We start from the raw sequence: 26,746 nt of genomic DNA, 5'->3' as shown, positions 1-26,746 counted from the left end.
ACTGTAATGGCTCCCTTTTTAATAAAGATTTTAATAAAGATGTGTTGAGTCTACTTATAATGATTTAAAATTCACGGTCCGAAACTGCAATTACATTTGCACCAACCAAATACCATCTACTAAGCTACCATGAAAAAGAAAAGGAAGGACAGAAGGGAGAAATTAAAATACTTTAGGAAGCAAACATCCTAACTACTGGAAGGAATTTTTAATTTACTGGCCCACAGACAGCTATGTATTTTAGTTCTCATCATAAGAGTAAACTTTAGTAAGAAAACAAATTTTAATAGTAGATAAGTAATAAAACCTGAACCACAAAAGCAGAATACCTCAGCTTGAATCTGTAAAAAATATTCACAGCAAAAGCAAAAATCTACAAATTTTTATATTATGACATTTTTATAGTTATAGAAGCCCAAATGTTCAGTAACGACATTTTAAAAAGCAAATTAATCAGCTGACCTACATGGAAGACGTGTGTGTGCTTACTCCCTCAGTCATGTCTGACTCTTTGCAACCTCAGGGACTGCAGCCTGCCAGGCTCCTCTGTCCACGGAATTCTCCAGGCAAGAACACTGGAGATTGCCATTTCCTTCTCCAGGGGATCCTCCTAACCTAGGAATCGAACTCACCTCTGTGGCTCCTGCTTGCAGGCAGATTCTTTATCGCTGAGACAGCGGGAAGCCCGCTATTTTAAGCACTCCCCTAACAATTCTCAGTTGTTTACATCTGCACTCTATATATATTATATTTGAATGACTTGCTTACTGTTTGGTGAAAGCAGAGTATGTGACTGTGTCTTTCACAGCTGTATCTCTAGGCTCTGGCACAGTGTCCTTCTGTTTACTGAATGGAAAATATCCACAACCCTTGCCATTTCAGAACAGGCACAAAACATCACCCTAAGGTGATAGCGAAGTCAGTGTTATTCTTCCCCAGTTTCTATCATAAAATCAGAGGTATATGTCTAATTTAGGTTGATGAGAAAATTTCATGTGAGACAGGTTCAGCATACTGGCTAGTTTAAAAGTTTTGAGCTTTTATAATACTATAATATCTTATAGCCTAAGAAAAATGAGTGCATATATTCACCAAAGGACAAGGATAAGAAAGTTTTAGTCATAATGGTAGAAAATTGTAAACCCAAATCTCCATGAACAAGCGAGTGGACAAATAGCGCTGCATTTATATAATGGAACACCATGAAGCAGAGAAAAACGTAACCACTGCACCACTAAACACAACATGACGAATCTTGCCGACAGAAGCAAAAGACGCCATACCGGAGAGACTGCGTGCGATTCCACTTGCATACACTTCAAGGACGGGCAGAACTAACCTACGGTGCTGCAAGTTAGAATAGTAATTACCTCCTGGAGGCTTAGAGCTAACAGAAAAAGACTACCAAGGAACTGTTTAGTATGTTAAAATATCCTCTATAGATGGGTACAGTGATAACTACATACACACGTGTAAAAATTCATCAAGTCTGAAAAATTCATTTAAGAACTGTGTATTTTACTGTCTGTACGTAAAATTCTAAATGCAAATAATAAAACCTAGAGGTGTGCATCCTTTCTTTTACCACCAGTCTCAACCAGCTTAAGCTCCTTAAAGCTCCCTATATATCTTAAAACCACTCATTCATATTTAGAATTCTGACTAGAGCAATTGAAAGTATTGAAGAAAGCAGGGAAGAAGGTAGGGAAAACCACTAGACCACTCAGGTATGACCTAAATCAAATCCCTTATAATTATACAGTGGAAATGAAAAACAGTTTCAAGAAATTAAATCTGATAGACAGAGTGCCTGAAGAACTATGGATGGAGGTTCGTGACATTGTATAGGAGGCAGTGATCAAGACCATCCCAAAGAAAAAGAAATGCAAAAAGGCAAAATGGTTGTCTAAGGAGGTCTTACAAATACCTGAGAAAAGAAGAGAAGCTAAAGGCAAATGAGAAAAGGAGAGATATACCCATCTGAATGCAGAGTTCCAAAGAATTGCAAGGAGAGGTAAGAAAGCCTTCCTCAGTGATCAATGCAGAGAAATAGAGGAAAACAATAGAATGAGAAAGACTAGAGATCTCTCCAAGAAAATTAGAGATACCAAGGGAACATTTCATGCCAAGATGGGCACAATAAAGGTCAGAAACAGTATAGACCTAACAGAAGCATAAGATATGAAGAAGAGGTGGCAAGAACACACAGAAGAACTATACAAAAACGATCTTCATGACCCAGATAACCATGATGGTGTGATCACTCACCTAGAGTCACACATCCTGGAGTGCCAAGTCAAATGGGCCTTAGGAAGCATCACTACGAACAAAGCTACTGGAGGTGATGGAATTCCAGTTGAGATAATTCAAATCCTAAAAGATGATGTGCTGTGAAAATGCTGCACTCAATACGCCAGCAATATTGGAAAACACAGGACTGGAAAGGTCGGTTATCATTCCAATCCCAAAGAAAGGCAATGTCAAAAATGTTCAAACTACCACAAAATTACACTCATCTCATACGCTAGCAAAGTAATGCTCAAAATTCTTCACGCCAGGCTTCAACTGTACGTGAACCATGAACTTCCAGATGTTCAAGCTGGATTTAGAAAAGGCAAAGGAACCAGAGATTAAATTGCCGACATCCGTTGGATCATCGAAAAAGCTAGAGTTCCAGAAAAACATCTACTTCTGCTTTACTGATTATGCCAAAGCCTTTGACTGTGTGGATCACAACAAACTGTGGAAAATTCTTAAAGAGATGTGAATACCGGACCACCTGACCCACCTCCTGAGAAATCTATATGCAGGTCAGGAAAAAACAGACCTAGACATGGAACAGACTGGTTCCAAATTGGGAAAGGAGTCTGTCAAGGCTATATATTGTTACCCTGCTTATTTAACTTATATGCAGAGTACATCAAGAGAAATGCTGGACTGGATGAAGCACAAGGTGGAATCAAGATTTCTGGGAGAAATATCAGTAACCTCAGATATGCAGATGACACCATCCTGATGGCAGAAAATGAAGAAGAACTAAAGAGCCTCTTGATGACATTGAAAGAGGAGAGTGAAAAAGTTGGCTTAAAACTCAACATTCAGAAAACTAAGATCATGGCATCTGGTCCCATCACTTCATGGCAAATAGATAGGGAAACAGTGCAAAACAGTGACAGGCTTTATTTTGGGGGGCTCCAAAAATCACTGCAGATGGTGACTGCAGCCATGTAATTAAAAGACGCTTGCTCCTTGAAGAAAAGCTATGACCAACCTAGACAGTTTATTAAAAGGCAGAGACATTACTTTGTCAACAAAGTCCGTCTAGTCAAAGCTATGGTTTTTCCAGTAGTCATGCATGGACGTGAGAGTTGGACTATAAAGAAAGCTGAGAACTGAAGAATTGATGCTTTTGAACTGTGGTGTTGGAGAAGACTCTTGAAAGTCCCTGGGACTGCAAGGAGATCCAACAAGTCCATCCTAAAGGAAATCAGTCCTGAATATTCATTGGAAGGACTGATGTTGAAGCTGAAACTCCAATATTTTGGCCACCTGATGTGAAGAAGTGACTCATTTTAAAAGACCCTGATGCTGGGAAAGATTGAAGGCAGGAGAAGGGGATAACAGAGCATGAGATGGTTGGATGGCATCACCGACTCAATGGACATGAGTTTGAGTAAGCTCCGGGAGCTGTGATGGACAGGGAGGCCTGGCATGCTGCAGTCCATGGGGTCGTGAAGAGTCGGACACGACTGAGCGACTGAACTGAACTGAAATGAAAGGCTCCTGCGACTAAGCAGACACACACACAAAGGATCCTGTTACAAGCTACAGGTTAGAAACTAAGTCTTCTGGAAGAAACACAAAAGCCTCAATAAAACAGTATACAAGTACTCTGGAGGGATGATATGATAAAGATATTGCTCATAAACACAGCTTCTTGGGGTAAGCTGTTCACAACAAAAAAGACATTTTTCAGAGTAGACAACTTGACAGAAGTAGACTGCTTACCCTACAACCAAGAGAACACAAATTCTAGATGCTTGAAAACTATTGCCTGCAGCACTTTTCCTGCGTTGTTCTAATTCATTCTATCACTTCCTCCCTCACCATGGACGACAACGCAGGGAAACTGCTCTGCACCAGCGCCCCCCTGACCACCGTCCATGTCTCCACACAGGCCACACAGGCAAGGCTTAATCACAGGCTGATGTTAAGCCTCAGCAGACGCCCTGTGATCCTCCCAATTATGAAAAGGAAAGTGCTACTGCAAGGCTATTTCTCACCTGCCTCCTTATTTGAGGGGAGGTTGCTCTAAGGCAATTTCTCATCCTCCTTCCCTGGTTTCAGTGAGGGCTTAGATGTTCCACCTTGCCAACCTCTTAGCCTACAGCTGTAGACTAAGAATCTGCAAAGTTGCACTACAGAAACCGCTCCTCAGTGACACAGTGCCCTGTCACCCACATTATCCACGCGTCTCTGTCCTCTTCAGTTTCAGCGTTACCCTGTTAGACAAGGGAGGTGAGGAGCTGACCCCATGCTATCTAGCATGTGTCGTCTATGTATGAAATAAACTGTCTGAATCTTACTTGCTGAAGCTGTAGCAGGTGTCACAGAACACTTACCTGAGTCTGGGATTTGCCTGTGCCTACACTGTTTCCTTCAACCTACAAGTTTACACATGATCAAGCTTTAACCTAAATCCCTACCTTAACCTCCAAAACTAGCTAATTTTCCCTTAGAGAAAATACTGGTTGGCTATACTGGTGTCATGGAAGAGCTCCCTGACCTCAGTTTTTGTGATTTTTTGTTTGTTTGTTTATAAACGGTTAAGGTCCCAAACTGGACCTTGAACATTTAAAAAATGTTTTAAACATTTAAAAAAACTAGATGGCTTATCTTACATGTTCCAGAAAAAGTTCCTCCTTACAAATTACCAGTGATAAAATCTGGATATCTACAAACCTTCAAAATAACTTCTATGCTTATCCTTTACCCAGTACATTCTTACACCCTCTAGAATGTATTTAGCTTGCAGAAACTAGCTTATTCCTTTATGACTATCTACAGCCATGACAATTTTCACTTGGTTTGTTTTTTTCTCCAAGTCAGTCTTAGCACTTAGTCAGTCTCAACCAAAATACAAATCCCTTAAGGAATGGGACTTTATACAAACATGTGGGCAAAATTACATATTTTAATTAGCCTAATATCCTTCATAGTCATATGGCAACCTTTGGAAACTTGGTTTAATTCTATATATGTTATCTGTACTCCAGAGATAACTGAGAATTCCTTCCTTTTGTTATGAGTAACTGCTCTTTTGTTTTTAAAACTATAAGTGGTCCTTCTAATCTTTATTTCCCGAGTCAACAACAAGCTTTATCATATTTACTACATCAACACCTCCCTTGCAGGGCTTCCCTTGCGGTCCAGTGGTTAGACTGCACTTCTGCAGGGAGCACAGGATGGACCCTGGTTGGGGAACTAAGATCTCGCATGCCAGAGCAGTCAGAAAAAGAACGAACGAACCTAACTTGTATATGTAAATAAAAATATATTTGTAGATCACTGCATAGCCCTGAATTTCTTCCTGGCAAGCCAAGAAAAATATATAATATATAGCTAGCACTTCCTGCTTCTCATGGAATAATTCCATAGGGGAAGTGGATCAATCTATACTCAAACTAAAAGACAACTTGGCTGTCAAAAGTGGACTCAGAAGTGAGTTTTATCATCTGAACTGCTCGTCAAGAGAGGCATCTTTGGTCATCATTCTAAAGCACCTTTCAGTTTCTCCTTATGACAGTCATGGCTACTCTTACTTTTCTTTCAGTGCCTTGTCTCCGGAGACAGATGTGCCACTGCACAGCTGTTATTTCATCAGATGGTACAAAAATTAATTTTTATAACAGAAGGAAAACAAAGGAATTCAGTTAAACCAAGGCAGAGTTCCCACAAAGATCATAACCTACACAGCAATAAACATGTAACTTGCTGTTTATCTGAGTAGGAGTAAGGGGAGATTTTTGTTAAAACTTTGCCAAGCTCCCAGCATGTATATACAGAAGAGCTAAACTGTATGCCCCTGAGCCTAACAGATACTTTCACAACCTCCCTAAGACATCTTCATAAAGTAATGCCTGTGCTTTTGTGACATAAGGAGAAAACAAATCAAAAAAACTTCCATTTCCCAAATGAACCAATTAGAACTTAATACCCAGAATTCCTCCCAATGTGTAATAAACATTTTATATCCCCCTTTAACCCTTCCACTTTCAGCATGGAGAGACACACTGAACTTGTTTCCTACCCAGCAAGTGGATTAACAGATTAATTTCTCTTTTCAAATAAGGCTCTAATTAAAAAATAAATTTAAAAAAACAAAAAAAAAGGATTTTAAACACTTAGGGGAAAAAAAGAGAAATTCTCCTCTGAGCCCTTACAAAGACAATATCATCAGATACAACAGGCAGTACTTGATGCAATGGACACTATCCTCAATAGTGTCCATACAACCAATACAACAGTGTATCATTTACAGTGTACCCCAATTTGAACCAACGTCATACTGCCAAAGTTCAACTGAGAAAAAGCAATTATATGAGGAAATAAAGTAATAGTGTCCAAGTGTTCAAGCACACAACCATCTGATGTTCTGATTTAAGCCAGGGATGACAACTACAACATCTATAGCAACAATTCTCAAAAACTATATGTTTATAAGAATCTTTTTTCAAAGAAGACATACAGATGGCTAACAAATACATGAAAAGATGCTCAACATCACTCATTATCAGAGAAATGCAAATCAAAACCACAATGAGGTACCATTACACGCCAGTCAGGATGGCTGCTATCCAAAAGTCTATAAGCAATAAATGCTGGAGAGGGTGTGGAGAAAAGGGAACCCTCTTACACTGTTGGTGGGAATGCAAACTAGTACAGCCGCTATGGAGAACAGTGCAGAGAGTCCTTTAAAAACGGGAAATAAAACTGCCATGTGACCCAGTAATCCCACTCCTGGGCACACACACCAAGGAAACCAGATCTGAAAGAGACACATGCACCCCAATGTTCATCGCAGCACTGTTTATAATAGCCAGGACATGGAAGCAACCTAGATGCCCGTCAACAGATGAATGGATAAGGAAGCTGTGGTATATATACACAATGGAATATTACTCGGCCATTAAAAAGAATACATTTGAATCAGTTCTAATGAGATGGATGAAACTGGAGCCCATTATACAGAGTGAAGTAAGCCAGAAAGATAAACACCAATACAGTATACTAACGCATATATATGGAATTTAGAAAGATGGTAACAATAACCCTATATGCAAGACAGAAAAAGAGACATAGATGTATAGAACAGACTTTTGGACTCTATGGGAGAAGGCGAGGGTGGGATGATCTGAGAGAACAGCATCGAAACATGTATACTATCAAGTGTGAAGCAGATCACCAGCCCAGGTTGGATGCATGAGACAAGTGCTCAGGGCTGGTGCACTGGGAAGACCCAGAGGGATGGGATGGGGAGGGAGGTGGAAGGGGGGTTCAGGATGGGGAACACATGTAAATCCATGGCTGATTCATGTCAATGTATGGCAAAAACCACTACAACAGTGTAAAATAATTAGCCTCCAACTAATAAAAATAAATGGAAAAAAAAATCTTTTGTCCTCCTAGCAAAAAAAAAAAAAGCACCATTCATTCATTCAACATATTTATTCACTGCTAATTGGGAATACAATGGTAAACAAAAAAGATACGCTTTTCCTCTCTCATGAAGCTTTCAATCTAGTGATTCGGGAGCCAGACATCAATCAAAGAATCACACAAATAAACATAATAGCCAGATATTAACATGAAGGACAAAAAAGTGCTACCAGTAGACACAATAGGAGGAAATCCCTGAGGGAGCCATGAATGAATTGAAAGGAAGAGTCAACCTAGGAGATAAAGGGTAGGGGAGGGTCTCTGGCTGACAAAGAAAACAGGATAAGCAACATTTCCTTGTAGAACTAAGATAGGAAGGGAGACAAAGCCAGTGTCCCTGGGTCATAGAGGAAAGGGCGGAAGCTGGCTCATCACACTGGAGTAATGGGGTAGCACTAGATCATGCAGGGCTTTGACCATGTTTGGAGTTTATCCTAGAGAAATGAAAACACACTTGGAAGTGCTTCTAGGAAAGGAGGCGATGTAACTAGATTTCTATTCTGAAATATACATTTGAGAGTGAAAAACAGATCTAGAGGAGAGACAAAACAGGTGCAGGAAAAGCAGGATGCCACTGTGACAATCCAGCATAAGTCCAGAAGATTGGAACACATATAGGAATTCTAACACTAGATGCATTCCACTCAAGTATACTCACAGTTACTAATAGGAATGCTGTTTCTCCAACAGTCTTGAGGCAAAAAAAAAAAAAAAAATCGCTGAAAACTACTCATATAGAGAAATGAATAGATTATTATTCTTCAGGCAATCCTCTGTGAATATTACAAACATTCCCATGAACTATACCTTCAAACTGTCATCTCAGGGAGGGAAGTGGGAGGGGGGTTCAGGATGGGGAACACATGTAAATCCATGGCTGATTCATGTCAGTGTATGGCAAAAACCACTACAATATTGTAAAGTAATTAGCCTCCAACTAACAAAAATAAATGGGAAAATAAAATAAAACAAAATGTCATCTCATTATTGCTGAGCCCATTCCTTTGAACAGGATCAAGATTTCCCTTAAATATAGTAAAGGATATGAATAAATAATATGCTTATCTTCTCTATCACAGCAGCACATAATCCCAATCAGTTAAGCCTTAAATTATCCAGAGAAGACATAATTATCCAATGCAGTAATGAATATATCAGTAACATAATAAAGAAACATCTAAATTCAAGCAACTGCCCCGTATAAATTTATACTGTGTATACTACCATTTTACAGAGCATACCACCAAGTCATTAAATTAAAAAACCTGAGCAAAGAAAAGGAGTCCTTAGAGGGAGACTTATGCTTTTATTTAAATATGTTTTCAGGAAATAATAAAGATTAAAAACAAACAGACTCTACATTCAACTAAAGAACTAAAAAAGGGGAAAACTGAAAAGAATAAGAAGAGCGAAAATAATAAACATGAGGACAGAAATAAGAGAACAAAAACAATAGAAAATTCAAATAAAGCCTTCTTTAGTCCTGCAGTCATTCAAATCTAGATATGAACAAACAGAAAATGTAAATGATTCCATTTTAGCTGTAATAAGTTAACTTTGTCTCCCCTAAAGGCCAAAATATTGCTTAGAACCAGAACACTTAAAAAGCTTGGGGCTACCAGAGTATAATGGATACATGACTTAAACAAAACTATCTCTCAACAATTTTTAGTCTACACTTTCTATCATCTAATTATTTCACTATTTGCCTATCTTCAACTCCAGCTGTGTTCATAACAAACTAATATTAATTCTGAAGTAGAATAATATCTCAATCCAAATTTGCAGGAAAAAATAAAATTTTTATATCATCATGTATAATATGATAGTTAACAATTACTGAGCACTTACTAGGCTGCCAGGCATGCTGGATCAGTTCACTTCACCTTCATGTTAACTCTCTAAAGTTGACCCTTAACAACATGTGATGTGACTGTCTACACACAATTTACAGTCAGCCCTCTATATCAGAGGTTCCTTGAAACCTCAAGGTTCACAACTGCAGATTCAACCAACCTAGGTTTGCATAGTAGTCAGTCTTTATTATTGAAAAAAAAGTAAAAACGTACCCACACAGTTCAAACCAGGTTTGTTTAAGGTTCAATTATAACTATTATTATCCCCACATGAAGAAAGGAGACAAAGAGTTTAACTGTTAATATTAAGTTGGCCAAAAGGTTTGTTTGGTTTTTTAGGTATGATGGCTCTAGTAATGCTGAGTTGTCATTAACTTCATTAGAAACAATTTCCTTGGACTGCATTGTGACAGCTGACATATCAGCATGCATTAAAAAAAAAATCAACACCAGTGAATTTTTGTGTAGCCACTTTAATATAGAAGAAAAAAAAGCAGCATTGTGGCATACTATGCTTTATTATTTTAAGAAAAGTAAAAATGCAAGTGAAACACAAAAAAAGGATTTATGCAGTGGATGGAGATTCAGCAAACATGCCAAAAGTGGTTTACTAAGTTTCATGCTGGAGATTTCTTGCTGGACAATGTGTCATGGTCAGGCAGACCAGTTGAAGTTGATGATGATCAAATCAAGACATTAACTGAGAACAATCAACATTATACCATGCAGAAGATAAATTTACATACCAAAAACATCCAAATCAAGTACTGAAAACCATTTGTGCCAGCTAGGTTATGCTAATCACTTTGATATTTGAGTTTCACATAAGTTAAGTAAAAAACACCTTTTTGCCTGTATTTCTATTTGTGATTCTCTACTTAAACATAATGAAAATATTCCATTTTTAAAACAAACTGTGATAGGCAATGACAAGTGGATACTGTACAACAATATGGAACAGAAGAGATCATGGGGCAAGCAAAATAAACTACTACAACCACATTAAAGGCCAGTCTTAATTCAAAGATGATGATGGTGTATATATGGTAGGATTGGGAGCCCTCTGTTATGAGCTCCTTCCGGAAAACGAAATAATTAATTCCAAAAAGTACTACTTCCAATTCGACCAACTGAAAGCAGCAAGAAATGTCCAGAATTAGTCAACAGAAAATGCATAATCTTCCATCAGGATACCGTGAGACCACATTTCTTTGATGACCAGGCAAAAACTGTTAACAGCTTGGCTGGGAAGTTCTGATTCATCAGCCACATTCACCAGACATTGCACCTCGAACTTCCATTTATTTTTGTCTTTACGAAATTCTCTTAATGGAAAAAATTTACCCTGACTATAAAAGGCACCTGGAACAGTTCTTTCCTCAAGAAATTAAAAACTTTTGGGAAGATGGAATTCTGAAGTCACCTGAAAAATGACAAGGACTCCCAAGTGGCACAGTGGTAAAGAATATGCCGGCCAACCCACAAGATGCAAGAGACGTAGGTTTGATCCCTGGGTTAGGAAGATTCTCTGGAGTTGGAAATGACAACCCACTCCAGTATTCTTGCCTGGAAAATTCCATGGACAGAAGAACCTGGTGGGCGATGGTCCACAGGGTGGCAAAGAGTTGGAGACGACTGAGTGACTAAGCACTGCACAGAACAGTGGAACAAAACAGTGAATACACTGTACAATGAAGTTCTTGGTGAAAATGAAAAATGTGTTTTTTATTTTACTTAAAAACTGAAGGAGCTTTTTGGCCGGCCCAACAGATGACAGAACTAGAATCCAGTCTAAGCCATCTGTTTCCCAGATAATATACCAGTTAATATATTTCTTAACTTTGTTGTGCTAATAGCTACAAATAGTGCATAGCATATGAAGGTGTTTACTGTAAAATTCTTTCAACATTTTTGTATGCTTGAAATTTTTCATACTAAATTTTAGGAAAAAGAAACTTTATCAACACATGATTCAGGTGGTGTTTTAAGATATGATAGAGACTATTGAGGTCCAGAAGTTCCATTTCTGATATATAAAAGTAAATGTGCTATATTCCAATAAAAATTAACTAAAGAACCAGTAAACATGAGTTACTTCAATTCCACAGGCGTTATTTTAACGTTTGTCAGGAAACAGCCAACATGCTATACCAGTTGGAGTGACAGAACAGAGCTTGGAGTTATGAGATGCTACAGTGTTTTCTTTTTATTGAATATTATGTTTTTAAGTGCTCTAAAGGTAACAGTAAAAAAACAAATTTATTGAAAAGATTTTTAAAAAGAGGTAAAAAGACTTGATCAAATCATAAGTGCTGGAAAATGGTCTCCCTATTTCATTTCAGGGTCCTCAGCAAGTTGTTAAAAGGTGTGCAGTTCAGGTAACAGCCTACTAAGTGAAATCCTCTACATCAAAGTCAGAAGAGGGGAAGAAAAGAGAGAGATGCTGGAAAAAAAGAAAACTGCTATGTTATTACCAAGGTTACATATTCAATTAAAACAAGAAGGGGCCCAGCACCAACATCCAGAAATGAACATGAAATACTTAAGGTAGCTGACTTTGACCCAAACCAAAATCAAACAAACAAAAACTTCTCTTATTTAATGAGGACCCAGGACTCTGGCAAAGAGAGATCACCTGAACCTGGAAATTAAATTAGGAGTGTTAAACAAGAAAAATAATGAACAACAGACTTCTTAAAAGGACAACTGAATGCTTTAAATCTGTGGCAGGTTAAAACCAAATACTTAAACAAACAAACAAAAAATCATAGTAGTGGAGAAGAAAAGCTCTAGAGCCAGAAGGATGTGGGTTCAAATTCTGCTTCTCAGTTATATACTACGTATATGAATTTGAACAAATTATTTCAACCCCTAATATTCATTTCCTCATCATTGACTCAATGGACCTGAGTTTGAGCAAACTCCGAGAGACAGTGAAGGACAAGGAAGCCTAGCATGCTGCAGTTCACGGGGTCACAAAGAATCAGACACCACTGAGTGACTGAGCATCATCTACAAACTGGGATTAATCAGTTTACCACCAGAGTTAAGGATTAAGTGAGATAAAGTTAGGTAATGACTTACCATTGTACCTTTTAGACAGCCCTCAACACAAGTTCCATTTCTTCTGTGATCTACTTGAAATACAGGCATGTGAATAAAATGGGTATGCTAGACTACAGGTACTTCCACACAAACTGGGAAGGGTTATAAAGCCCTGAAGCATGGATCCTAAGGGGACATTTCTTTTATTTTCCTTCAGAGAATAACAATGAAACACTATCCAAAACAAGCAAAAGGGGAAAGGAATCTAAGACAGACCAAGTTTGAAGTCTGTTCCTGAGGTTATTTTTATAATACTTAACCTATCATTAAGCAATAGATAGCAACAACAGTCTGTGTGAAAGCTTCCATATTTCCAAAGTCTCCTGAATTCAATAAGATACAAGATGGAGTAGAATACCTAGTATTCAAAGAGATAATGACGACAATACGTGTTCATGCTAAGCAACCAAAAAACGGTTAAATCAGTAACAGTCTGAGTAAGACAGGAAGGCATGCCATGTATTTTTTTAAGAGTTTTGTCAAAAAAAAAAAAGGGGGGGGTTCCTTCAAAAAAATTCACAAATTTGGTTTCCTATAAAATCTTTATTAATCCTTAATTCCCTGCCCACATTCAATGCCAGCCAGAAGAGGTACTGCAGTGTATTAATTCATGAAATTAAAATTTTTAACCCATCCTTAAACTTGTGTAATACCTTGAGACAAAAACACACCATTCCTCAAACATCCTTTATGCCATGAGCAGAGACTATTACATCATTAAAACTGAATTAGCTTGCCATAGTTTTATTGAGACTGCATTTAATTCCTTTTTTTTTTTTTTTTTTTTGGCCTTGTCTCGCAACTTCTAGTATCTCAGTTCCCCAACCAGGGATTGAACCTAGGCCACAACAGTGAAAGCCTAGAATCCTAACCACTAGGCCTCTCTCTAAAATTTCTTTTTATATTTCATTTCCTATCTTGGCTACTTCACTAAGCTAAAATTCACTTACTTTCATTCCCTTTCAGTTTATCCTCTCTCTAATGTAGATCAGAGAAGCTACAGATTCAACAGAAACAAATCTCAGCAAATAAAATACCCTTAGAATTGGAGCGCCAGAAAACAATTTTCTCAGCATCATGTCAAAACAAAAAATTGAAGAAATTTGGATGAATCTTTAAGATGAGCTAGGTAAAACTGCCTATGACCCAATAATATCCAAAAAGGGTACCTGGTATGTAATTGTCCAATATCCCAAATTGATTGATAACCAGATTAACTAGGCGTATCAGGGCTCTGGGATTTGGTGAGTGTGGTGGGATCAGACTTTTTTTAAACCCAAAATTAGGCTTTACCTGAAGTATTTTTTGTTCTCTCTCCTTGCTCTTCTTTGGAACTCTGCATTCAAATGGGTATATCTTTCACTCTCTTCTTTCTTTCTCTTCTTTTCATAGCTGTTTGAAAGCCCTCCTCAGACAATCATTTTGCCTTTTTGCATTTCTTGGGCATGGTCTTGATCACTGCCTCCTGTACAATGTCACGAACCTTCATCCACAGTTCTTCAGGCACTCTATCAGATCTAATCCCTTGAATCTACTTGTCACTTACACTGTATAGGCATGAGGGATTTGATTTAGGTCATACCTGAATGGAGTAGTGGTTTTCCCTAATTTCTTCAATTTAAGTCTGAATTTGGCAATAAGGAGTTCATGATCTGAGCCACCATCAGCTCCCAGTCTTGTTTTTGCTGACTGTATAGGGCTTCTCCAGTGCTCAATGAGGAAAGCCTCCCTCAGTGATCAATGCAAAGAAATAGAGGAAAACAATAGAATGGGAAAGACTAGAGATCTCTTCAAAAGAAAATTACCAAGGGAACATTTCATCAAAGATGGGCACAATAAAGGACACAAATTGTACAGACCTAACAGAAGATATTAAGAAGAGGTGGCAAGAATACACAGAATTATACAAAAAAAGATTTTCAAGAACCAGATAATCACGATTGTGAGATCACTCACCTAGAGCCAGACATCCTGCAGTGTGAAATCAAGTAGGCCTTAGGAAGCATCACAACGAACAAAGCTAGTGGAGGTGATGGAATTCCAATTCAGCTTTTTCAAATCCTAAAAGATGATGCTATGAAAGTGCTGCACTCAATATGTCAGCAAATTTGGAAAACTCAGTAGTGGCCACAGGACTGGAAAAGTCAGTTTTCATTCCAGTGCCAAAGAATTCTCAAACTACTGCACAACTGCACTCATCTCACATGCTAGCAAAGTAATGTTCAAAATTCTTCACGCCAGGCTTCAACCGTGAACTTCCAGATGTTCAAGCTGGATTTAGAAAAGGCAAAGGAACCAGAGATCAAATTGCCAACATCCGATGGATCATCGAAAAAGCTAGAGTTCCAGAAAAACATCTACTTCTGCTTTATTGACTATGCCAAAGCCTTTGACTGTGTGGATCACAACAAACTGTGGAAAATTCTTAAAGAGATGGGAATACCGGACCACCTGACCCTCCTTCTGAGAAATCTGCATGCAGGCCAAGAAGCAACAGTTAGAACTGGACATGGAACAGACTGGTTCCAAACTGGGAAAGGAGTACGTCAAGGCTGTATATTGTCACCCTGCTTATTTAACTGATATGCAGAGTACATCACAAGAAATGCTGGGCTGGATGAAACACAAGCTGGAATCAAGATTGCTGGGAGAAATATCAGTAACCTCAGATATGCAGATGACACCACCCTGTTGGTAGGAAGCGAAGAACTCAAGAGCCTCTTGATGAAAGTTTCTGAAAGAGGAGAGTGAAAAAGTTGGCTTAAAACTCAATATTCAGAAAATTAAGATCATGGCATCTGGTCCCATCACTTCATGGCAAACAGATGGGGAAACAGTGGAAACAGTGACAGACTTTATTTTTAGGGGCTCCAAAATCACTGCAGATGGTGACTGCAGCCATGAAATTAAAAGACGCTTGCTCCTTGGAAGAAAAGTTATGACCAACCTAGATAGCTTATTAAAAAGCACAGACAAAAAAAAATAAAAAATAAAAAGCAGAGACATTACTTTGCCAACAAAGGTCCATCTAGTCAAAGCTATGGTTTTTCTAGTAGTCATGTATGGATGTGAGAGTTGGACTATAAAGAAAGCTGAGTGCCAAAGAAATGATGCTTTTAAACTGTGGTGTTGTAGAAAACTCTTGGGGTCCCTTGGACAGCAAGGAGATCCAACCAGTCCATCCTAAAGGAAGTCAGTCCTGAATACTCACTGGAAGGACTGATGTTGAAGCTGAAACTCCAATACTTTGGCCACCTGATGTGAAGAACCAACTTATTGGGAAAGACCCTGATGCTGGGAAAGATTGAAGGCGGGAGAAGGGGATGACACAGGATGAGATGGTTGGATGGTCATCACCGACTCAATGGATGAGTTTGAATAAACTCCAAGAGTTGGTGATGGACAGGTAGGCCTGGCATGCTGCAGTCCATGGGATGGCAAAGAGACACGACTGAACAACTGAAGTATTTTTTAGCTAAAGCACATTGCTCCATTCTGCCGTGGCCTGCTTCAAGTCAATTCTCATACCCGTGAATATGACATGATCAGGGATTATGTGATCATTAGTTTAATGTACTAACATACAAGGTCATATACAAATATTAAAAGGCCATGTCAATTGAATTTACTCTTAATATCTGAATATTCATTTTTCAAGGTAAGAAGGTGTTTAAGGTATAGTTTATAATGAGAATCTCCTTGTGTGCTTTATCCACTGACATTTTATCAATTAGATAAAGTACAAATGTACATTAATGCAAGAGGAAAATGTCACAATTAATGATAATTATGAAACCCATTTTATGTACAAAAGAAATTAATTTTCAAAGTCAAATAGAAAAAATAGGATAATAATATTGTAAGAGTGAGTTAGCTGTTGACTTTAGGAAAAATATTACATCTTTTTGAACTGACAATTATAAAAATTTAAATGAAAACTGCAGAGTAGAACAAAATGGGCTTCCCTTGTGGCTCAGAAGGTAAAGAATCTGCTTATATTGCGGGAAACCCAGGTTTGCTCCCTGGGTCAGGAAGATCCCCTGGAGAAGCGCAAGGCTACCTACTACAGTACTTGCCTGGAGAATTCCACAGACAGAGGAGCTTGGCTGGCTACAGTTCATGTGATTGCAAAGAGTTGGACATGACTGAGCAACTAACACTTTCACTTCCTTTCGGTATATCAAAATTCTAACTTTGTTCAATTAGTCAACATAGTAATATCCATAACATTCAACAGAATGACTTCTAAGCACTGTGTTTAATTTTAATTATTTAATTCCATAAATCTTTCGATAAAAATATCCCATTTGGGGATTCATATCTTTTGTGGATGAAACAAGAACAGGATGTTAACTTTGCTACCTCATAATTTCATGAGGAGAAAAAACTCCAGTTATATGCAACATAATCAATCATGTTTGCCCCAGTTAAATATATATATATAAAAGAAAATGTTAGAGGAAAATAAAGCTCCCTCAACTATATTGTATTCCACTAATCTCAGTTGAAAATGATCCTCTGTTCACTATCGCGTGCATTACAATAGCAGTCACAGGAGCAACCTAAAACAGGCAGTGCTGAAAATGATGGTTACTGTGCTCGCATGTCCTATTTCAAAAGAGATCACCAAAATTTCTAATAACAAATTATAATAATTTAAGGGACAATATTTCAGATTTATCCACATACTCCTAAAGTTTAATCTATGGCTTCAGCCCTGCTGCTGCTAAGTCGCTTCAGTTGTGTCTGACTCTGTGCGACCCTATAGATGGTAACCCACCAGGCTCCTCCGTCCATGGGATTTTCTAGGCAAGAGTACTGGAGTGGGTTGCCATTGCCTTCTCCAAAGCAGGAAAGTGAAAAGTGAAAGTGAAGCCACTCAGTCGTGTCCGACTCTTAGCACCCCATGGACTGCAGCCTACCAGGCTCCTCCGTCCATGGGATTTTCTAGGCAAGAGTACTGGAGTGGGGTGCCATTGCCTTCTCCAGGCTTCATCCATAGCTTTAGTCAGATACTAGTTTTCGCACTTGAACATTTAGCAACAGCAAAAAATAAATAATGTGTGTATGTGCATTTATACTGTCAAATATGTAGGTATTTCTAACTTACATGCATTATTCTACTTCTTTTTCATTTGCTTGCACAAAACATAATTTTAAAACAGACTCCCAAGTACTCCAGGAGTACAGAAGTCAACCCGCAACTTCCTTTATAGGCCACGGAGGTTATAAAGAACTTAACCCCAGACACAAGCACCAGCAATCTAACATTTTACTGTTAGCTGCCAGTATCCAAGCAAAGAGGTGTTGGTTCTTCTGACCTCTTACGAATCTTCAATTAATTCCTAAACCTTTAATTAATTCCCTTAACAGTTTGAAACTTCTGTTTTCTAAAGTTAAAAATGTATAAGTTAGTTCATTTAACTGATTTCATAATCTCTTTAAAAATAAGGTGAAAAAACAGTATTCTTTATAAACTCCATTTTTAAAATGTAGAAAAACCCCTAGTTATGGAAGATGAATTTATAATGAACTCAGATGAAAATTATCCATGATCAACTAATACCTCAAAACAAAAACCCTTTTAAGTGTCCCAAACCCAACCCAGCATCTGATATTAGATTTCCTATCTTTATAAGAAAATGGAGGCAGCACAAAGAGTAGTGAGCTGAAAGCTATGAGACACAGGTTGTGCTTCTCATGCAGCTGCTCAGTCACCGTGGCCAAGTTCTGTATCCTCTAAACCTGTTTCCTAAATTATAAAATGAAGACATTAATATATGTTCTGTCTATACAGTCCAAATGAATGTTCATTATGAACAGCAATATATGTATAAGATTGAGTATCATGAGTCCTAAATCTAGGTTTTTTATTTTTGTAACACTTTCATAAACAGGTTATTTTTATGTAGTTTTATAATTTTAATGATTAACTTGGGACTCCTTTTGTCTAATAGCTAACTGGCATTCTTTTATATATATACATATTTTCTTGTGGTGAAGATGTCTACTCAACCACAAAAGAGCAGGCTCTGGAGTCAGATTATTTGAGCTCCCAGTGATTTACTCTGCTTATTTGGGATATTTACCAATCTCTTGTTATCTGTTTCCTCATTTGTAAAAAGAGGGACTACTCCTCAAGGTTGTTGTGAAGATTAAATTCATGAAAAGCACACAGAACAGAATCTGTCACACAGTAAGCACCAAATAAATGCTAGCCACTGTTAATATTTTTGAGCATGAATTAACATCCCCACATCTAATGTGCTCTGAGACTCATCAATTTCTGAATCTGAAAACCTATAGCTGGGCCACAGTGTTATACACCTCCAGGGGGCATCTATGCACAAAAAAATATTCCGGCAGCCCCAGACTGAAGGACTGACCTGGCAAATTCAAAGGCACCCACCCACCTCTTAAGTTTTGTGGTGGTTAGATTGCCAGTCTTTTCTGGTGAACATTTCACTGCATAACAAGAGGTCGCAAACTCAAATCTCTTAAGCAGCCAGGCAGCTTACCAACTGAGGAAAGCAGACCTCGTGTGCCGAGAACGAGTGATACGACTATGCAGGGTGGAGAACAAGAGTCAAGCCTAAAAAAATTTATCTCCAGTTCTGTCAACTCTTAAAAAATGTCTCATGAATGTTGCCTTTTATCTGCTTTCTGACTGCCAATGATTTTGACCAGGTCTTCATTGACCAATTCCTGAATTTCCATATTTTCATAGTAGCTTTGCCTTCTTTCTTCTTTCATGCTACACATCCATCCATCAGCAAATCCTATTGGTTCTACCTCCAAACCATACCAAAATCCAACCATTTTCACCTCCCTGGCATCACTGCAGCAGCTTTTTTTTTTTTAACCACTCTTTTACCATAGTGCTACCCTGTCCCTCTCTGCTCAAATCCTCTAGTGACCCCCAAACTATTTAGAGGGATGTCGAAGTTTCTTACAATGGTTTACAAGGCCCCTCACAACTGCCCTTTTTGCCCATCTAGTTTGTCTCTTATTACCCATGCTCAAGGGCTTCCCTGGTGGCTCAGTGGTAAAGAATCTGACTGCAAGGCAGGAGACCCAGGTTCCATCCCTGGGTCAAGAAGATGCCCTGGAGGAGGGCATAGCAACTCACTCCAGTATTCTTGCCTGAAGAATCCCATGGACAGAGGAGCCTGGTGGGCTACAGTCCAAGGGGTTGCAAAGAGCTGGACACAACCAATTCAGCACGCATGCACGACCCTTGCTCAAAACTTCTCTAGCTACAATGCTCCCTTGATTTTTCCTTAATTACATGAAGCTCATTCCTGGCTCCAATCTCTGTTCCCTTTATCGGGAGGGTTCTTCCCCAAGATGTACTACACTTGGATTGCTTTAATTTGAGGGCTCTGCGCAAATGCTTTTTTTTTATTAAGTGTTTCCCTAAATACTCTATTTAAAATAGAAATATCCTTCCTAAATGCAAAGGATGCCCCATCTCCCTTTCTGCTTATCTAACACATTTGTTTTTCCATGTTTAGTGTCTTTCTCTGTCTCCAAAGAAAATGTAAGCTCCACTAGGTAAAGAATTTTTTCTTTACTGCTGCTGTCCAGAATAATACATATTAAATACAGGGTGCTTAATATTTAATAAGAATGACTGAGAGCTACCTAACTTCTCCTTCTACTGATCTCCCCTTCCATACTTTCTTCTATCCCCCAGGTAGCATATCATCTGATCATTTTCCTGCTTACAAAGCTTTGATGAGATCTTTACATCCTTGATGATCTGACTCCTAATCATTTCATCCTTTTCCTCATTCCCCAAAGTATGTTGTACATACTAACACTTTTACCATCTCCGACCCTACCATGCCATTTCATTTCTTCAAGCTTCTCTTATATTTCTGCCTCCGCTTAGCCGAACTTTTACTCATCCTCCAGACCCAGGTATTTCATGCCTCCTGAAGCCCCATCTATGCCACCACTGCACTCAGTCTATACCTCCATTCTGGTGCTAAAAATAACTATGTATTTATCAATCTGTTTCTCCTACTAGATTATAAGGTCCTGAAGAGCAAGATCAGTGATACTACATTCAGATTTTTTCCCACCAATGCTTAACACTATAGTTGGTATAGAAGTCTTTTTCAATGAAAATTTAATGAACAAAATTTAAAAGTGAATTAAACAATTAATGAGGGGCTAGAAGAAAAATGTCTTCATAAAAGTCAAAGTGCTTTCCAACATCAAACCTGAATATGATGTATACCTTGAGTGCTTTACATTTGCTAAAGCAAAACTCACTTTGACAGTTATGATGGTAAATTAGTAGATTCGGGAATCAAAAATAATAATAGTGTTTCAGTTTTGCAAGATGAAGAGTTCTGGAAATTGGCTGTACCACAATGTGAATATACTTAACACTACTGAACAGTACACTTAAAAATGGTTAAGACGGTAAGTTTTATGTTGTATTTTTAACACAATTAAAAATAAACAGGAGAGAGAGGAGGAATTGGATGAAGGCAGGTATAAGATAAATAAGTACTAAGGCTGTTGTGTAGGAAATGGCAACTCACTACAGTATTCCTGCCTGGGAAATCCCAGCGGAGCCTGACAGGCCACAGTCCATGGGGTCATAACGAGTCAGATACCACTGAATGACTGAGCATCCATGCACACGCACAGGGATGTAATGTACAATAAATGTAATTAACACTGCTGTATGTTATATAGGAAAGTTAAGGGTAAACTCTAAGAGTAAACTCAGAAGGAAAAGAACATTTTTTTCTATTTCCTTAACTTTGTATTTATATGATGGATGGTCACTGAACTTACTGCCATGATAACTTCATCATGTATATACAATCAAATCATTACGCTGTGCTGCTTAAACTTATAGTGTTGTATGCCAATCACACTCAATAAAACTGGAAGAATTATAAATTAATTAATTGCCTGCTGAGGGGAGACATTTACTCCAGTAAACATATTTGCAAACCAGATGATGTGTAGGGCATCAAAGTGAATTGCAATACAAGAAAGTGAAGTTGCTCAGTCGTGTCCGACTCTGAGACCCCATGAACTGTAGCCCACCAGGCTCCTCCCTCCATGGGATTCTCCAGGCAAGAATACTGGAGTGGGTTGCCATTTCCTTCTCAAGAATGTAAGAAAAGGCATCTGCAATTTTTTTTAATTAAAATTACTGACAAAGTAGAAGGGAGTTAGGAAGTAATTCAGTTCAACCACCTTACTTCACAAACAAGAAAAATCATCATGGAAAAGAAAAGAGCATTAACCAAGCTAGAGGAAAAACTAGGGTCAAAACCAAGGTTTTATTCAGAATACAGGGCTGTCTTAAATATACCACATTACAATCCCAAACAATTCAAGAACTAAAGGCTAGAATTTATTGGATTAATTCCCCATGCTTAACTTAATGAAGAGTTAAAAATAACATTGCAGGTAGGAGTTTATAGTCCTGAATTCTCACCAGGGCTCTATCTGTGGGATCTCAGACAAATCACTGAGCATTGCAATATTGTATTACCTCATGGGATTAATGTGAGAATCAAAGGAAAGCCCAGTTACAAAAGAAAAATGTAACCACCTTCACCCTCTCTGATGTCAGGTTTCAATCTCTATGTGAGGGAGGGAAAGGAACAGTTAATATAAACTAGTACAGTTCTGACTAGCTGGAGTTTTGCTATTCTGGGTTTACATGAGGAAGGAAGGAAGGGAGAGAATGGGAAGGTGGGAAGGTTGTTCCTAATGGGCAAATAACCCCCTTCCAAAGGAAAATACTGGGAATCCCTGGTGGCTCAGCAGTGAAGAAATCTGCCTGCAATGCAGGAGATGCAGGCTGGATCCCTGAGTCAGGAAGATCCCCTGGAGTAGGAAATGGCAACCCAGTCTTCTTGTCTGGAGAACCCATGGACAGAGGAGCCTGGCGGCCTACAGTTCACGGGGTCGCAGTCAGACACAACCCAGCACGAAAACAAAGGAAAGTATTACCCATACCTCCTATCAACTAAAGACTCTCAGATGCACAAGCTTTCATACAATTCATGTTAAAATTATCTTTTTTCCCAGTGTAGGGCCTATAAAACTTTTTACCTTTAGCATATTTCAAAAAATTATGTAAGTTACTTGGGTGTATATTTTATCTTTCCTTCTCAACTGCAGATGTGTCAGCAGGGACTCACAGTATTAAGCCTTTAAGAGTTATTTCTGAGTAGTTTTGATTAGGTCAACATTCTGCTGAAATATAAAGGGAGGCACCTGGAGTTGTGATTAAAAGAACTGGATGAAAGGGAAGACCTGAATGCAAAGAGAGACAAGAACTTTATCTCCCTTTGTCTTGCCCAACTCTTTCTCAACCTCTATGATTTAACTCTAAGCAGACATCCTCTACTAACAGTCTACAGAGCCACAAGTTTATTTATAGGTATTTTTATATTCATAACACTTTATAAAAATACAATGTTTTTACTCCAGGAATGAAATTATTTAAAGGAAAGTACAAATGGGTATTTTTTAGTAAATTAACTCACTGGGCAAACAAATTTTATGTAAAATGTTCACCATATAAAACAATTTTTTAAAAGAAAAAAATTGCACATTCTGTGAATTCCCACTTACATGTAGAATCTCATGTAAACTATCATAGTAATATTTTAATTTGTTAATTTGTATAATTATAGCAATTGAAAATAAAAATCACAGATTTAACATTTTTCCTGCATTCACACAATATACCTTAATTTTCAAAATATCAGAAAAAGAACATCCTTGAGACAAAGGCCAAGCTCCAAATACCAGAATTCATGTATCTTTTCCAAACTAACTCACGGAAATTTTTACTACAGTATAAAGTAACTATAACATGGAAACAGAGAATATTTGGGGATTCCACAGATTAGTCCATTTTTTCCACAAATTTCTTAAGTACTACCCAGGGAGCTTATAAAAACTGCAGATTACCACAATCCTTCCCTAGAGATTCTGATTCAGTTGCTCTGGACAGGACAAAAATTTTTATTTCTCAAAGTGATTCTGAAGATTAGCTAAGATTAATATTGATCTCATAGACTGGTTTTCAACTTGGTACATACTACACCTACCTGAGGAGCTTTAAAGCTCAGACCAATGGAAATGACTTCAATATTTTTAAAAAGCTCCCCAGAGAAGGTTGAGAACCTCTAACCCCTCTGCACAATTAAGAAACTAAGCTTGCTCAAGTTCACAAAGCTAATGATAGCAAAGTTGGGAGTTAGAACCATTTCTCCCAACTGCTAGTTCACTTTGTTTTCAGATAGTTATTCTTCATACAGGTTGACCAAAACAGGTGTGAATAAGAAAAATCTATCTTCCTGCCTCAGAAAAATACTGTCACTTAACAAATGGATAAATTAAAACTGAGCTAATCTTACTGCTTCAGAAATCACCAGCAAATAGTTTTCTTAATCCTAATATAAAGCAATAAAAAAAAAAACTACACTACTGCTTAATCTTTAGTTCCTACTACTAATCTGGTTACATACGTCTTACAAAGAACTGTTTAAAATGTAATTTTTAACTTCTGATTCAGTAATTTATTTTTTTGATTCGTATTTTAAAACAAATTATTTTTAAACTCTTGCATCACAGGTCCTTACTAGCAAATTAAATCAACATCTGTAAATCTGGCAACATGACTTCTTCCTTATGTAGAATACATAACTCTACATATTAAAGTTGCTCTGTGAACGAACAGAGAACAGCGTTCCTTCTTCTACACACAAGAATGAATTTTAGGCTGCATTAGCAAAACTCCTATCATGGGTTTGTCCACAGATCCTCGGAGTGGAAAACTTCTCAAAGTATTAGTTAACCCCTTTCAAGAATTTTCTAATTTTAGTAACAGGATAATGGAAAATAATTATGAAAAATGTGTCAAGTGCAAGCTTACCTGCCCATAATTTTTCTAAGAGCATTTTGACTTTCTAAAAATTACATGTTTACTTGACTTACTTTCTGGTGACCTACACTGATTATTACAGCACCAAAGCTGTTAAAATAAGGTTGTCAAGGTTGTCAGATGTTTTGATATTTCAAATTTCAGGAATGTTTGTGATTTCTGCTTTTAGATTTTAAAGTGTTTGGTATACTTTACCAAAAGCAGGTCACATTACTCCACAGGTAAAATTTCAGCAATTTGTATACAGCCTAGAGTACAATGTACACTTTTGATTAATTCATTCACAAAGGAGTAATTTGCCAGGTTCTGGATCTTTTAAATATTCTAAACAAGAATCAGATGCAATGGATTTTGTTCCAGCAGTTTTAATGAATGAAAGTACACCCTTTCTTTTTTATTAAGTTGGATAGCAACAGAAATTAAAAACCTAACCAAAAGTTAAGTATGCTATTTAAAATATGTAAACACCCCCCAAACCGTTCCTTGGAACCAAGAATGGGCCTCTTAAGTCATAGTAAAAACTAAAAAAAACCCAAAATCTCCGATAAATGTTCAAATGATACATAGTATTTAGAAAATCGGGCTAGACTGGACGATCCATGGAGCTCGCACAGTAGGAGAAAACTGTGCTACAAGAGCAGGTTTGCAAAATCTGAACTATTTTGTATTAAACGTCTGAAACTCGCCATGTCCGATTGCGAGAGATAAGCCTGTAACAGATACACGGCTTTAGGGATTGCTTAAAATTTTTCCTAAAAAGAGACAAAAAAAAAAAAAAAAACACCCACGCATGTTTATTTTCAGGAGCTAGGGTCGAAGTCAAAAGAAATCACCAGTTACTGACAATTCTTGACGGGTCCTCGTTGCGCAGGGAGGCCGGACCCCGCACCGGGTGCCGCCTCCTCCGAGCGCGGGCTGGACCGCAGCCCCGAGCCGCGCGCAGCAGCCGCCCGGCGCCGCCGCCGAGCCCGCCCGGGGGCGGGGGGCTCGCACGTGCGACCGGGGGCGGGGCCGGCCAGGAAGGCCCCCGCGCGGGAAGGCGGGCGCGGCCGGGCCGGCCTCCCCGCGGCCGCGAGCCCGGGCTTTCCGTCCGGGCGCATGTCACGGGAACGGATGGAGCCACACAGAGACGTCTAAGTCATGCAGGAGGCGCGCGGCCCCGGCCCGCTCCCGCCGCCCCAGACCCCTCCTCTCCGCCGACAGAAAGACAGACAAGAAGGGTTCCCGACCTGTCGTGCCCTGCATGTTCAGAGTCTGTCATGTTTGGTCAAGAACGGGGCGGGGCTGGAGGGCAGGTCTGCGAGGCCGGCGGCGGCGGGGCGCGGGGAGAATCCCTGCGCCTCCTGCGGGTACCTGTCCCCGGCCGCCGCCGGGAGGTGACGAAGTGGTAAAAACTCACGGTTACTAGTGAGCGACACAGACACAGACTTTCCAGTCTATTAACAACCACGCCAGAGAGGTGGGGCTCTAACTGCCAACACTGGGCCACGGCCCCGCGCTGCCGGCGCTGCCGCTTTAGTCTCTATTCGCCGCCGGTGGCTGAGGCTTGGGAGCGGGCGGGCGGCGCGCAGCGACGCGGGGATTTGGACAGTGGCCGTAACGGTGATTTCTCCTCACCAACATGGCGGCACCCGAGACAGGCGGCTCGATAAAATGGCGCCTGCCGCAACACCTAGCCCGGGACTAAAGGGCAGGAGAGATTCCTCCGCGTGCCGCGGCCCTTGCCCAGCCCGCCGGGGCCGAGCGCGCCGGCCATTGGAGGACGCGTCCCGTCAATCACCTTCGAGAGCGAACTCTCCCGCTTCCCCAGCGAAGTGGCGGAGGAGGCAGTCTCTTATGGCGGGGCCGGGCGGCGCCTGGAGTAGTCAGGCTGGGGGAGGCGTCCCGGAGGAACCGCTGTCCTTCCGCGCCTCCCGGGCCGTTCCGCGGCGATTCGCGGTTTTCTCTGCGAGACTTCGCCTGCAGAAGACGGGGAGTTACAGACGTGCCCTGCCAAACGGGCCCCATAAAGCCATTATCCGCCGTAGGCTAATAACACGCGGCTGCCGAGTGTTCATTAAAAAAAGAAAAACCTTCGTTGCTTAAGTAATGGGGAAATGTACTTTCTCCTGGTATCTCTTCTGGTACAACA

At 39.3% G+C, this 26,746-nt stretch overlaps 1 protein-coding gene across 2 annotated transcripts in view; it reads right to left on the bottom strand.

The window, feature by feature from the left end:
* Positions 1-26,313, bottom strand: part of ZC3H6 (zinc finger CCCH-type containing 6) — a 65,867-nt gene extending 39,554 nt beyond the window's left edge. The window contains exon 1 of one of the 2 annotated variants that reach the window (XM_065929855.1): positions 25,845-26,313. In XM_065929855.1, the coding sequence (XP_065785927.1) occupies positions 25,845-25,876 (32 nt within the window). In that variant the 5' untranslated portion in view covers positions 25,877-26,313. The remainder of the gene's footprint in view (positions 1-25,844) is intronic. The other variant, XM_065929854.1, reaches the window with a different exon arrangement.
* Positions 26,314-26,746: the final 433 nt, after the last annotated feature.

The sequence above is a fragment of the Muntiacus reevesi genome, chromosome 3, assembly GCF_963930625.1.
Source record: "Muntiacus reevesi chromosome 3, mMunRee1.1, whole genome shotgun sequence".
Lineage (NCBI taxonomy): Eukaryota > Metazoa > Chordata > Mammalia > Artiodactyla > Cervidae > Muntiacus > Muntiacus reevesi.
Note: the sequence above shows the minus strand (reverse complement) of the source record. Positions and strands in the feature narration are given on the sequence as shown.